This window comes from Cyprinodon tularosa, unplaced genomic scaffold (genome assembly GCF_016077235.1).
Source record: "Cyprinodon tularosa strain WSP-4 unplaced genomic scaffold, ASM1607723v1 ctg476, whole genome shotgun sequence".
Lineage (NCBI taxonomy): Eukaryota > Metazoa > Chordata > Actinopteri > Cyprinodontiformes > Cyprinodontidae > Cyprinodon > Cyprinodon tularosa.
Genome location: NW_024039203.1, coordinates 486,832 through 502,314, shown reverse-complemented (window position 1 = coordinate 502,314; position 15,483 = coordinate 486,832). Strand labels below are relative to the sequence as shown.

The window sequence follows — 15,483 nt, the reverse complement described above, 5'->3', positions numbered from 1 at the left end:
TCAAACTATCCAAGCATTTTAATCCTTTGTTTGTTTTATATAACAAAACGGTTTTACGATGTACTGACATGCCCAGGATTCTTATTTTTGTGAAATTCACTGAATTGGCTCATGAATTAACAGGAAATTATGCTAAATATCGATGGATGGATGGATGGATGGAAGGATGGATGGATGGATGGATGGATGGATGGATGGATGGATGGATGGATGGATGGATGGATGGATGGATGGATGGATGGATGGATGGATGGATGGATGGATGGATGTTTTAGGTTAGAATTTCAACTGCAAATGGCTTATAAAGTGTGATATCCATCATTAAAAATAAATATAAATACATTATTTATAAATACAATATTTATTAATACATAATCTGAAATCAAAATAATTTCCTATTTTCCAAAACCTGATCCTTTAGTTTAGCACTTTTATAAGTTTACTTCAACTGTTTAATGTCCCTGGCACTTTTTTTTTCTTAATACAGGGGAAAAAAATCAACAGTATAATAGAAAATGTATAAAACACATACTGGTAGTTACATTCAAGAGGTAGCAGAATCACAATTTCAGCAATAAAGAAAGTTCTCAATAAAGTAAAATACAGGAGTATTTTAAATAATTGAGACATAATTTTGAAAAAGGGTGTCACAAAAATCACAAATTTGCAATGTAGGCGACTATCATTCAAAAATTGGTCACGGAGAGGAGAGCAGGGATCTGTTTGACGTGTTGAATCCAAGGAGGAAACATACAGCTTTACTGCAGTTAGGGATGTTTATTGTACCATTTTTCTGTGAAGCATTATACAACAGGTAGACTTGCTGACTTATTTTGCTTTAAACTTGCGGTCAACAGAAATATTGGCACCCTGCCTCAGCCTCTCTCTGAATCAAACAAACAGCCCCAGAGCAGATCCAGGTGATATTCATTAGACAATCATTCAGCTCCAGACACATGCCAACACCCACTTATAGCTCAACCCACACATGCCCATACATACCTTTAACACATGCACTTAGAGACATGACAAAAATGCATCCTTGCCTCTACACTCAATGTATCAAGGCTCTAGAGATATAAATATATATATTTGAATTCCATCATTAAGTTTGCGGATGACACCACAGTCATTGGTCTCATCAGCAACAATGATGAATCTGCTTACAGGGAGGAGATAGAGCACTTGGCCACATGGTGCACCGAAAATAACCAGCTCCTCAACACCACCAATACGAAGAAGCTCATCATAGACTTCAGGAAAGATTCAACAGGCACCCACAACACCAATCACATCAATGGAATAGCTGTTTAACGTGTCTCCAGTTTCAAGTTTCTGGGGACCCACATCTCAACGGGCATGTCCTGGTCAACCAATACCTCCTGCCTGGTCAAGAAGGCTCACCAGCGCCTATTCTTCCTGACAACACTGAGGAGGAATCAGCTCCCATCAACTATCCTGGTGAACTTCTATCACTGTGCAATAGAAAGCATCCTAACCAACTGTGTAACAGTGTGGTATGGAATCTGTTCTGTTGCAGAGCGCAAGGCACTGCAGCGGGTGGGGAAAGCCGCCCAGCACATCACTAGCTACGTTTACATGGACACAACTAATCGGATTGAAGGCCTGATCAGATCAAAAATGTTTCATGTAAACATGTCAGACTGAAGATTCTAATCCGATTCGGTCCGATCGGATCTAAATTTAATTCCGAAAGAGAGAGGTGGTTTTTGCCGATTGCCATTCCGATTGGCGTCCATGTAAACACCCATTCGGATCTTAAGAGTAAAATAATCTTCACTACGCATGTGTGCGACGTCAGCGTGACGTTTTTCCGCCTTGTCAACAACAGGAAACCACCGGTCGCTCTCGCTCTCGCTGTGAACAACATGGCGGGGGGAGTCTAGGAACGCCGACTTATACACTCAAGTTCATTTAAAGCTGCAGGAAGCAGGAATTTGTCCTCCTCCTCTTCCTCTTTTCTCTCTCCACAGCCCACTCGCTCTCCCACGCCGGTTCAATCGCTCAACCTCTACATTTTCTCTCGTACATTTCGCTGCCAAGCGCTTTTTTCCTCCTCTCTCCTTTTTTCTTTCCGCTCGCTCCGAGCGCATCGTTTGTCAGGCCTCCCAAAAACCAGACGCAGACAGAACTGCCAAGTTTGGCAGGAAGTTCTGCGCATGCTTAAAAGATTTCATCTGATCCAACGCTTGGTACATGTATACACACGTCATGATCGGATCATTTCATTTAGTGTCCATGTAAACGGAGATTTTGAATTTCCGATCAACCAAGGTTTGGATCGGATCGGGGAAATTTTGCGCATGTAAACGTAGCTATTGGAACTTCACTACCCACCACTGAGCACATCGAGGGAAAACACTGCCTACATCAAGCCCGCAGCATTCTTAAGTACTCATTCCACCCAGCCCACAGATTGTTTTCTCTTCTACCCTCCAGCAGGCGTTTCAGGTGCCTCCAGACCAGAACCAGCAGGCTAAAGAACAGCTTTTTCCCCAGAGCTGTCTGTGTACTGAACTTTAACCCTCACTGATGGACTCTACTCTCCTTCCTCACACCTACCACCATTTTGCTATTCTGTTTTTTTTACAAGACTGTAAAGTTCACCTGCACTCCTGACTGTTACTATTGTAACAACTCTTTAAATGCATCTTGCACTACTCACTTTGACTGATTATTGATTTGGACTGCCGACTGCTTATATTTGCACTGCCGACTGTTTATTCACAGTACCAATTGTTTACATTTACATCTGCAATAACGTACTTTAACTGTAATACGCAATTACCTTCCACTGCACTTTAATTTAGATAGCTTCTGTCCAAACTCTATTTATTCATCTGTATATTATGCTATTGTACATAACCGTGAAAACCTTTTTTAATAGTAATATCCATCCGTATATTATATTCGGTACATATCCAACTGTAAATTTAGTTCATAACACTAGTGATCTATATATTATATTCATTATTTATAATAGTATTTATCTCTATACTCATTCAGTAGAAAAACCCATGTCCTGTATTTATGGAACCATTATTTATCCTGGCATAAAGAACTAGACTGGTCTAAACACAGTATGACTTCAACCTTTTGAAATAATTTAAGCAAATACTGTATTCCCAATTTTCTCATCCAACTATGTACCAGCACCAAAGATTGCTTAGAATAGATACTAAAAATGATTTAATCTAAGGTCAAGTACGTTTTTATGCATATACTGAGAAAATGCCCAGGGAAATGTAGTGTAGCCTACATAAACCGAAAACAACAGAACAGATGGACTGAAAGATAAACTTGTACAGCAAAACATCTGCCCATGTTTCCATTCCAGTAACAACATGATAATAAAAAAAATCTAGATTATTTTCAATAATATGACAATTTCAAGACTTAATTTTATTTTTTTAAAGAAATTACCTTTCTAAAATTCTTAAAAGTGCCAAAATTGTGGCTTAAGCATCAGCAACCCAAACATGAATGTAAGCAGATTATTTGGATCTACTTCTTCAGAGACTCCCTTTGAAGGTCATTATTATAAGCAATCTTTGTACTGTAGGACCTTTTAACGACTGATCACCAGGCAATAGGTCATTATTGTGAAACTAAAAGTCCCTGTTTCTGTTGTCAGGCATGTGTCATATTTATAATAGGTGCATAAAGTTCTTGTGCCATAAACAGCTATGTAATATAAAGGCAGATAAACAGCAGGAATAGCAATTTCTTCATCAAACAAATCTGTGATTTCTCCTGCTAGAGACCCTCAAACAAGATCATCAATAATGATAAAGATAAGAAAGAAATTGGAAAAATTAACCAGCAAAACTTCTAGGTATAGGATTTTCAGTAGAAGTAAATTTTAGTTCTGGGTCATCAGTCAAGTAATTAGCAAAAAGTTAATACTTTAACCATGTTACAAAGAAATTACTGCATTATTTTACCACAAGAAGATTCACTGTGGTACTGTCAGATTTTCCAAGATGTCTTATGGTTTCTTGATCTGTGCAATGTGCAGATTATGGCCAAAAAGACACAAAAATGTGACAATAACTACACAATAGGAAAGCGAGGCATTATTTCATAATATGGGTCAGATATTGTCCCAAAATGAAGAAATAACCCAGGTACTCAATGAAATATCAAAGCACAAAATGAAGAGGGAATTGCAATGCAAGACTTAATAGGAAGCGTTACGTTTGCATCTTTCATTCAGACTACTATAGCAAATACTTATATTGTAAATATGCTTCACCACTAAATATTATATAATTATTTCACAAATATTTTACAAGGAAATAAGCTTCTTATAACAATTTCTAAATGGCAAACATAACTAAGCTCTAACTGAAATACCAAAAACATTGCACTAATGGAAAATTACATTACAAATGCATGCAAAGGCTGGAAACACCTTTTTCATTAGTCAAAAACACATCTTGGAAATGTGAAAGGTATATATTTTTTAGCATCACAAAAAGAATCCGTTGCAAAATAAACAGATTCTTTTTACGTAATCAGAGTCAATACATTTAACTGATGCTAAAATTTATCTTATCTGTCATGGGATCTTAATACATGGCTATTCCATAGGGAGCAGAATGTTTGCCACCGTGCATCATTGGGGGGAAATTCTGGGGAAAAGAGCCTTGCAAAGGGACCCAGAGTTGAATCCCATGGGAGTAAAACATGAAGAGGCAGGGCACGCTGCTACAAATAAGGCTAAATTGCATGAAAAGACCTTTCTATTGTAATTCTTTAACAACAAAGAGCTTTGTAGCATTAAAAAGAAAGTATAACCTTAAAAGATGTGTGTGAAATAGAAACTAAAAGGGTAAACAACATTTTTGCTTTAAAGGGAGTTTAAAATACTGAAATGTTCCTACCTCAGGAGAGGCATCAGCATCTCCAAATATAGCAGAAAAATCTGTAGAACATTTCTCCAGAGTCTGGTCAGCAGGCAGCGTGTTGTCATTGTAAGAAGATACAAACTTAAAGTCACTGGTTCTGGATCCTGTTGTCAGGTATGTGTCATAATTGTAAGCGCTGCGTAAAGTCCCTGTGCCATCGACATCTGCATAATTTGGAGGAAGATAAGCTCCGGGGATGGCAACTGCTCCATCAAACAACAGTCTGGGCTTTCTTTTGCGACAAAACCTCACACCAAGTATGATGATGATGAAGGTTAGAAAGAAGGTTGACACAGAAACCAGTGCAATGATTAGATAAGATGTCAATTTGGAGTTCTTCTCATCATAAGAGATATCTTTCAGTTCTGGCACCTCAGCCAAGTTATCAGAAATAAGTAAATACATGGAACAGGTGGCAGACAGAGAGGGCTGTCCGTTATCCTTCACTGCAACAATCAGGTTCTGTTTCATGCTGTCAGATTCTAAAATGTCCCGCTGTGTCCTGATCTCTCCACTGTGCAGATCAATGCTGAAAAGTCCAGGATCAGTGGCTTTGACTATATGATAGGACAGCCAGGCATTTTGCCCAGAATCTGCGTCCACTGCTATGACTTTGGAGACCAGAGATCCTCCATGTGCAGCTTTAGGGACCAGCTCAGTCATGAAGGAGCTTCCTTCTGGGGCAGGATACAGAATCTGAGGAGAGTTGTCATTCACATCCGATATGAACACACTGACAGTCACATTGCTGCTAAGTGGAGGAGAACCATTGTCTCTGGCCATGACGTGCACTTTAAAACTTCTGTACTGTTCATAATCAAACGACCTTAAAGCATGAATGGCTCCTGTGTCTCCATTTACAGATAAATAAGATGAAACTGAGACCCCGTTTATCTCTCCAGGTAACAGAGAATAAATCACTGTACCATTTTGTCTCCAATCAGGATCTAGAGCCGAAACGACGCATAAAGTGGATCCAGGTTTGTTATTTTCACTCACATATGCGCTGTAGGACTGTTCCTCAAACTCAGGTGGGTTGTCATTCATATCACTTACAGACAATTGAACAGTTTTAAAGGAAGACAGAGGTGGAGAGCCCTCGTCAGTGGCCGTGATTGTAATGTTATAATTAGAAACTAGTTCACGATCCAGTTGTCCTGTCGTTACCAGAGAATAATAGTTTTTAATGGAAGGAACCAATTTAAAAGGGACCTTCTGTTCAATAGAACACCGGACCTCTCCATTAACACCAGAGTCTCTGTCCTGCACATTAACGATGCCTACCTCAGTACCAAGCGGAATGTTTTCTGTTACTGGGTTCATCAGAGATTTCACATGAATTAAAGGACTGTTGTCATTCACATCTGTGATTTCAATAATTACTTTAGAGTCAGATGAAAGTCCATAACCATCTTCAGCATCAATGCGCATTTCATACTTAGAATAACTCTCATAATCTAGACCTCCAATTACTTTTATTTCCCCTGTCTTGTTGTTTAGAGAAAACGCTCTTTTAGCTCTGTCTGGGATTCGACTAAATTCGTACGTTACCTCCCCATTAACCCCCTCATCTGCATCTGTCGCTCTAACAGTTAATGCGACTGTATTAAGGGGTGAGTTTTCAGATAGACTTGCTTTATAAACGGCCTGATCAAACACGGGCGCATTATCATTAGCGTCCAGAACAGTGACGTGTATATTTGTTGTCCCTGATCTCTGTGGATTCCCACCATCGACAGCAATAAGAGCAAAATTCAAATCGCTATTTTTTTCACGATCTAACTCTTTGTCTAAAACCAACTCAATGTTTTTAGATCCATCTGCATCTTCTCTAACCGATAACACAAAATGTTCATTTCTTTGTAAACTATATTGTTTGACCGTATTCTGCCCGATGTCTGCATCATGCGCTTCGTTGAGACGATATCGCGCTCCCTTATCAGCATTTTCACTTATTTCTAATTTTACTGTATCTTTTGGAAACACCGGGATATTGTCGTTAACATCCTGGATTAGCAGAGAAATGCGGTGAAGCTCCAATGGGCTCTCTAAGACTAATTCATATTTCAACACGCAGGAAGCCTTCTCGCTGCACAGCTCCTCTCTATCAATCCTTTTCTTGATGATGAAATTTCCCGTCTTTAGATCAAGATCACAGTAATCCTGGTTGCTGTCCTCTGTGTCAATCCGAGCTTTCCGAGTGGAGATTTTTATCACTTCCAATCCGAGGTCTTTAGCAATATTTCCAACAATAGAACCGGGCCTCATCTCCTCCTGAATTGAATAGCTCAGGTCTGCAGCAGAGACCCTTATGTAAAAAATAATACTGAAGACAAATTTCAGTAAGAACTGTCCGCTGAAGGCCATCGTTTCAGCCGAAGAGAGAAACAGTCAGAAAATCTCCTTTCAGCGACAAGCTGGATATTTAGAAAATGTTGGCCAGCAGAGCTCCCGCAACAATGGGAGCTTCGGTTCTACAGAACGAATGTGATTTTATACAGGGTGTAGAGCTAAGCTATATCTGCAAGCGAATAGCGACTCCGTGAGTTGATTTTGAAAATTACCAAGAAAACAAAATAAAACCATTCCATAATTAAACTCTGCACTAAAAGAATGAATCAAAAATTTATTATTAAATCACTACTAAGAAAACGTATTTGAAGTTCCCCGTTTTACATGCTAAGCCAAGAAACAAATAATCAGAAACATCCGTTGTTAGGCACACGGACGCGGAATTATCAAGCCCAAAGCGAAATGGTGCTAAATAATAAATAAACAAATAAATAAATAACACGTTAATGATGAATCAATTACAGCCATTACCTTTTACAAAATAAAAACCTCTAATTTAAATTTTCCATTAGGTAAAAACAAATGTATAATTATTCCTCATATAGAACCTTTACAAGATTTAAAGTTAACAGAAAAAAGAAGAAAAAACATCTCTGAAGTCGTAAATGAAAAAAATATTTTTATTCAAACTGCTTTCTGTCCCCTTAAAGACAGTAGATCAACTGATGTGAAAGGTGAAATAGACAGCATTGTTACAGTGTCTGATAAAGATTACGATTTCCTCAGTAAGATGATTGTACGCTAATAGAAAAAAAATTTTGTACTCATGGGTCATAAAGCACAGAGTTAAATAAAACTAATGGTTGATAATTCTTCTACTATGACCATTAAAAAAAAGTTATGGTAAAAGATTACATATTAGAAGTGTTGGTTTAATGAAATGCTGTCCAGTTTCATAGAAAATATATTCTTTAAACAGTTTATTTGCATTATCATTTATCTACATAGATATTCTTTAAGAACATCTAATTTTAAACAAATCTGAGATAAACAGGAACAAAATGAATAATAGTAAAAGGGCCTAAATTGGAGTCGTTGTCTGACCGGCTGATGGACTTTACTTCAGAGTCTGATCAGCAGGCAGTGTATTGTCATTGTAAGATGATATAAACTTAAAATCATCACTGTGTAGTGGCAATTGTTTATCAAACCAAACATCCAATAAAGTTACAATAAGCCACTATAGGCACTGGGGTCATGTTTTCTTGACGCAGGCAAAAGAAGTTGAAGTCCAAACTTGTAGATGTTCAGTTAATTTATGTTTCTATATTTTGCAAAATTACAGAGTTCAAACTTTCCTTGCTCTATCACCTCTCTTGCACTGGTTAAAAACCCATAGGCCCCTAACCCAAATGCCTGCTAGTCCTTACCAGGCTCCTACAATTATAGAAAGTGGACAGCCCACATTTCTTCCTGTTTTACATAAAAATAAATAAAGAAAAAATAATAAAACCAAAAAAATAAATACACAAAATGCAACAATTAACCTATAATTAAAGTCTGTAAATAATACAAAAATATATAAGTTTAGGAATTAAAACAATTCAAATGGATAAAGAAATAAAGAATAAATAGCTCCAACACACTGGTTCTAGATCCTGTTATCATGTAGGTGTCAAAATTAAAAACGCTCTGTATAGTTCCTGCGGCATCATCATCTGCATATTTAGGAGGGAAATAAACTCCAGGGATGGCATCTGCTCCATCTAAGTGGAGGAGAACCATTGTCTCTGGCCATAACATTAACTTTAAAACTCCTGAACTTTTCATAGTCATATGATCTTACGGCGTAGATCACCCCTTCGTCTCCATTAAGAGATAGGTAGGAGGAAGCAAAGACACAATTTACTACACCAGTTAACAGGCAATAAACAACTGTACCATTTTGTCTCCAGTCTGGGTCTTAAGCAGAAACTGAACATAAAGGTAAGCCGGATTTGGTATTTTCAGTAATATATGTGCTATAGGACTGTTCCTCAAAAACTGGTGGGTTTTTGAGGAGACAATGATTGTGATATTGTAATTAAAACTAGTTCACTGTCCAGCTGCCCTATGGATCACCAGATAATAAAAGTTTTTAAGAGACGGCACTAACTTAAAAGGAACATTGTGCTCGTCGGAGCATCTCACTTTTAGGTTATCCTCCGTGTCTCTGTCTTGTACGTTAATAATACCCACCACCTTTCAGGAGAGTTCAGCATCAGAGCTAAGGCCATATCTATATTTAGCATCCATATGTATTTCATACACAAACTCTTCCTCAAAATCAAGAGGGCCAATAACGTATATTTCTCCTGTTTGTGATTTAGCGCAAAAATCTGTTTACCAGTTTCCAGATATACTTTATGACTTCAGATAAGTAACCACTCCGTTTAAACCCTCATCTTTATCAGTTGTGGCCAGTGGTGTCAAAAGTACACACATTGGTTACTGAAGTACAAGTATAGATACTGCAGTTTGAAAACACTCTGGTAAAAGTTGAAGTATCAACTTGACCTTTTTACAAAAGTGAAAAAATATGTGCTCGAAAATCCACTTAAAGTATAAAAGTATAACATAACCTTTAAAATAAACAGCCAGATGTCACTGTATGAATTGAAAGCTCAAATTTTCGACTATTTCAAAAAATTCTTTGAGATAGGGCCAAGGATGAGGGAGGTCTTGTTAGTCTCCGTCTCCATCTCCCGATACGCTCTCACCTTTGTCTGTTCTTTCAGACATTTCAACATCTTTTTCTGAATCCGACATTGTAGCATGGCATAGACAATTCACGTTTGCAGTTTGAAGAACACCTGCTTGCTTCTGATGATTTCCTTTAACAAACCATTGTGTGTTTGCATTATATGACTCATCCACTGACACTAGTTTTCACTAGATGTGGATGGCGCCAATGATCTGCATTGGATGCTGCACATGACATGAAATAAATATTTATAAACATTAAACTAGGGGTAAAAAAATCAACCAGTAAAGGTCAGGCGACATTTTTAATGATCTGTTACTTTAAACAGAATTTAACGCTGAAATAAAATGAGGTGTTTATGCATTCATGTTATACAATTAATTTTTAAACAAAAAGATATATATATATAAAAATGTATATATAAAAATTTTCAATTTTAAAATCTAAAGTGCTTTTTGAAGTACAGAAAATCAATCGTTCAGTTCGGTATATAGAAAATGTCCTGATTCACATATTTTTCAAAACACCTGAACTCAATGTTTGTTTTTTTTTGTTTTTTTATGGCTTAATGGGAGCGGTTGACTTTAGGCTGCCCTGCAAGACTTTAAACCTGGGTTTGAATGGCGACAAAGCAATTCTCAAGCACATATCAAGGTGCTCATTCGTGAGCCTGAATCCATACTAATTTTTGATTCTGTTCATGGTGGAAAATCTTGCTTCACAGCAGCAGGTTGAGCCAAATATACTCAAAATGTGCGGGCTCTGCTCCGGTCAAGCCAGGTCAAGATCCACAATTGCAATCGCACCAAACAGGAAAAAGAACGGCGAGAAGATCCGGTTTGTCAAATTAAAATATAGTCACAACAGATTGGTAACTACAAATTAGAGCATAATTCTTATATATGATTAGAAGTCAGAAGTAGGAGGAAAAATAAGTAATGAAGTGAAGTATAGATACCTAAAAAGTGTACTTAAGTACAGTAACAAAGTATTTGCACTTCGTTACTTGACACCTCTTGTTGTGGCTACTTTCTACTGTATCTACAGGAGTGTTTTCAGGATCCACAGCTTAATATATTGTTGCTCTACACTGGAAGCCATCTGTTTTCATCTTTTTATAGGAAATACTTATATCGCAACAGAATATGCTTCACCACTAAAGAAGTTATAATTATTGTGCAAATATTTTACATGGAAATAGGCTTCATAAAACAGTTATTAACTGGAAAAGTAAAATATAATCCAACTTAAATTACCAAAATCATTGCAGTAAGGGGAAAATACATTACAAATGCACACAAAGGCTGGAGAGTTTTTTTCATTGGGCTAAAAACAAAACTTGGAAATGTGAAAAGTATATATTTTTTAGCATCACAAAAAGATCCCATACTTATGATTCCAATTAACTTTACCTATTTCATGTAGCACTTTTTTGAATCAAAAGTTTTAAGGCATGTTGGAAAATCAATGGATTCAATTTACGTAATCACAGAGTCAATAAATTTAACTGATGCAAAAGGTTATCTTCCTCTGTTATGGGATCTTGATACTTGGCAATCTGTTTCTACAACTTTTAACCTATTCCAAATTGAGCAGATTGTTTGCCAATATACATCAATGGGGGGAAATTCTGGGGAAAAGAGTCTGGCTAAGGGACCAAGGATTGAATCCTGCTGGAGTAAAACATGAAGATGCAGCCTTCTTATGAGCAGGATCACGCTGCTAAAACCATTAGGCTACATCCCACCATATGACATTTCCATTATACTTCTTTAACAACACAGAGCTTTGTGGGTTTAAAGAATTTATAACTTGTAAAATGTGTGTGAAATAGGAACTAAATAGTTAAACGATCAACATTTTTGCTTTAAAAGGAGTTTAAAACACTGAAATGTTCCTACCTCGGGAGAGGCATCAGCGTCTCCAAATATAGCAGAAAAATCTGTTGAACATTTCTTCAGTGTCTGGTCAGCAGGCAGCGTGTTGTCATTGTAAGAAGATACAAACTTAAAGTCACTGGTTCTGGATCCTGTTGTCAGGTATGTGTCATAATTGTAAGCGCTGCGTAAAGTCCCTGTGCCATCGACATCTGCATAATTTGGAGGAAGATAAGCTCCGGGGATGGCAACTGCTCCATCAAACAACAGTCGGGGCTTTCTTCTGCGACAAAACCTCACACCAAGTATGATGATGATGAAGGTTAGAAAGAAGGTGGACACAGAAACCAGCGCAATGATCAGATATGAAGTCAGTTTGGAGTTCTTCTCATCATAAGAAATATCTTTCAGTTCTGGCACCTCAGCCAAGTTATCAGAAATAAGTAAATACATGGAACAGGTGGCAGACAGAGAGGGCTGTCCGTTATCTTTCACTGCAACAATCAGGTTCTGTTTCATGCTGTCAGATTCTAAAATGTCCCGCTGTGTCCTGATCTCTCCACTGTGCAGATCAATGCTGAAAAGTCCAGGATCAGTGGCTTTGACTATATGATAGGACAGCCAGGCGTTTTGTCCAGAATCTGCATCCACTGCTATGACTTTGGAGACCAGAGATCCTCCATGTGCAGCTTTAGGGACCAGCTCAGTCATGAAGGAGCTTCCTTCCGGGGCGGGATACAGAATCTGAGGAGAGTTGTCATTCACATCCGATATGAACACACTGACAGTCACATTACTGCTGAGTGGAGGAGAACCATTGTCTCTGGCCATGATGTGCACTTTAAAACTTCTGTACTGTTCATAATCAAACGACCTTAAAGCATGAATGGCTCCCGTGTCTCCATTTACAGATAAATAAGATGAAACTGAGACCCCGTTTATCTCTCCAGGTAACAGAGAATAAATCACTGTACCATTTTGTCTCCAATCAGGATCTAGAGCCGAAACGACACATAAAGTGGATCCAGGTTTGTTATTTTCACTCACATATGCGCTGTAGGACTGTTCCTCAAACTCAGGTGGGTTGTCATTCATATCACTTACGGACAACTGAACAGTTTTAAAGGAAGACAGAGGTGGAGAGCCCTCGTCAGTGGCCGTGATTGTAATGTTATAATTAGAAACTAATTCACGATCCAGTTGTCCTGTCGTGACCAGAGAATAATAGTTTTTAATGGAAGGAACCAATTTAAAAGGGACCTTCTGTTCAATAGAACACCGGACCTCTCCATTAACACCAGAGTCTCTGTCCTGCACATTAACGATGCCTACCTCAGTACCAAGCGGAATGTTTTCTGTTACTGGGTTCATCAGAGATTTCACATGAATTAAAGGACTGTTGTCGTTCACATCTGTGATTTCAATAATTACTTTAGAGTCAGATGAAAGTCCATAACCATCTTTAGCATCAATGCGCATTTCATACTTAGAATAACTCTCATAATCTAGACCTCCAATTACTTTTATTTCTCCTGTCTTGTTGTTTAGAGAAAACATTCTTTTAGCTCTGTCTGGGATTCGACTAAATTCGTACGTTACCTCCCCATTAACCCCCTCATCTGCATCTGTCGCTCTAACAGTTAATGCGACTGTATTAAGGGGTGAGTTTTCATATAGACTTGCTTTATAAACGGCCTGATCAAACACGGGCGCATTATCATTAGCGTCCAGAACAGTGACGTGTATATTTGTTGTCCCTGATCTCTGTGGATTCCCACCATCGACAGCAATAAGAGCAAAATTCAAATCGCTATTTTTTTCACGATCTAACTCTTTGTCTAAAACCAGCTCAATGTTTTTAGATCCATCTGCATCTTCTCTAACCGATAACACAAAATGTTCATTTCTTTGTAAACTATATTGTTTGACCGTATTCTGCCCGATGTCTGCATCATGCGCTTCGTTGAGACGATATCGCGCTCCCTTAACAGCAGATTCTCTTATTTCTAAATTTACTGTTTCTTTTAGAAACACCGGGATATTGTCGTTAACATCCTGGATTAGCAGATAAATGCGGTGAAGCTCCAATGGGCTCTCTAAGACTAATTCATATTTCAACACGCAGGAAGCCTTCTCGCTGCACAGCTCCTCTCTATCAATCCTTTTCTTGATGATGAAATTTCCCGTCTTTAGATCAAGATCACAGTAATCCTGGTTGCTGTCCTCTGTGTCAATCCGAGCTTTCCGAGTGGAGATTTTTATCACTTCCAATCCGAGGTCTTTAGCAATATTTCCAACAATAGAACCGGGCCTCATCTCCTCCTGAATGGAATAGCTCAGGTCTGCAACAGAGACCCTTATGTAAAAAATAATACTGAAGACAAATTTCAGTAAGAACTGTCCGCTGAAGGCCATCGTTTCAGCCGAAGAGAGAAACAGTCAGAAAATCTCCTTTCAGCGACAAGCTGGATATTTAGAAAATGTTGGCCAGCAGAGCTCCCGCAACAATGGGAGCTTCGGTTCTACAGAACGAATGTGATTTTATACAGGGTGGAGAGCTAAGCTATATCTGCAAGCGAATAGCGACTCCGTGAGTTGATTTTGAAAATTACCAAGAAAACAAAACAATTCTAAAATCAAACTCTTCATTAAAAGAATGAATAAAAAGTCTATTATTAAATCACTACAGATAAAATGTATTAAATATTCCCTATTATACATACTACGCCAAAAAAAAAAAAAAATCAGTATCATAAACTGTGGTTAAGCATAGGCATGAGTAATTATCAAGCTGAAAGCCACATAATTATTAGCGCAATCCTTCCAATAAAGATGCCTGTAGCGCTCGACTCAGAAGTATCCATGTTCGACGCCTTCCAGCGCTGTCAAATGTTTTTAAAGTGATTATATAATCCAATACGCCTTTCTCCTCTTGTTCAAGAAGCTTCACTGTCCAGAAACAGATTTTCTTACAGCAGTATGACGTGACAGACGGATCATATCGTTTCATTTCTTTCTTTTTTGCCACTCGAAAAAAAATAACAATCAGCAGCAGTCAAAAACTCTATGCCTCTGTGCCTGAACCCAAGAGCTCCCCGGCCAATATAGCCAACTCCAATATATTCCAGGTGCTGCAATCACCCGTTTAACCCTCCTGTTATGTTACGGGTCAAATTGACCCGTTTTAAAGTTTGAAGATCTAGGAAAAATAGTTAAAAGTATTTTTTCAGTATGAAACTTCTTCTGCTTGCCTAAAATAGTGTAATCAACTTATAATATGAAAATGGTTCATCTCACATATTTGCAACCACCCCCTGCATGTTTATATCACATAGATACTGTTCGGGTCAATTTGACCCAGCAGTCAAACTGGAGGTAAAAGGGTGTCAGAAATGTCAGACTATTTCTTTCTTTGCAACTGTGAGACATGTTTCCCCCCAATCTCACACACACACACACACACACACACACACACACGTTGTGTCACAATATCCTTGTGGGGACCTTCCATTGACTGCCATTCATTTCCCACTAATTTATATGGCCTAACCATGACCCTTGCCCTAACCCTAACCATTACCGACACATACCTATCCCTAAACCTAACCTAAACTCAATTCACACCTTAGTCCTAAACCTA

General features: G+C 38.1%; 1 protein-coding gene across 1 annotated transcript; it reads right to left on the bottom strand.

Moving 5' to 3' along the window:
• Nucleotides 1-11,819: 11,819 nt before the first annotated feature.
• LOC119794340 (protocadherin beta-15-like) lies at nt 11,820-14,363 on the bottom strand. The gene has a single exon (XM_038301862.1). The coding sequence runs from the start codon at nt 14,256-14,258 to the stop codon at nt 11,820-11,822; it is 2,439 nt and encodes an 812-aa protein (XP_038157790.1). The 5' UTR covers nt 14,259-14,363.
• Nucleotides 14,364-15,483: the final 1,120 nt, after the last annotated feature.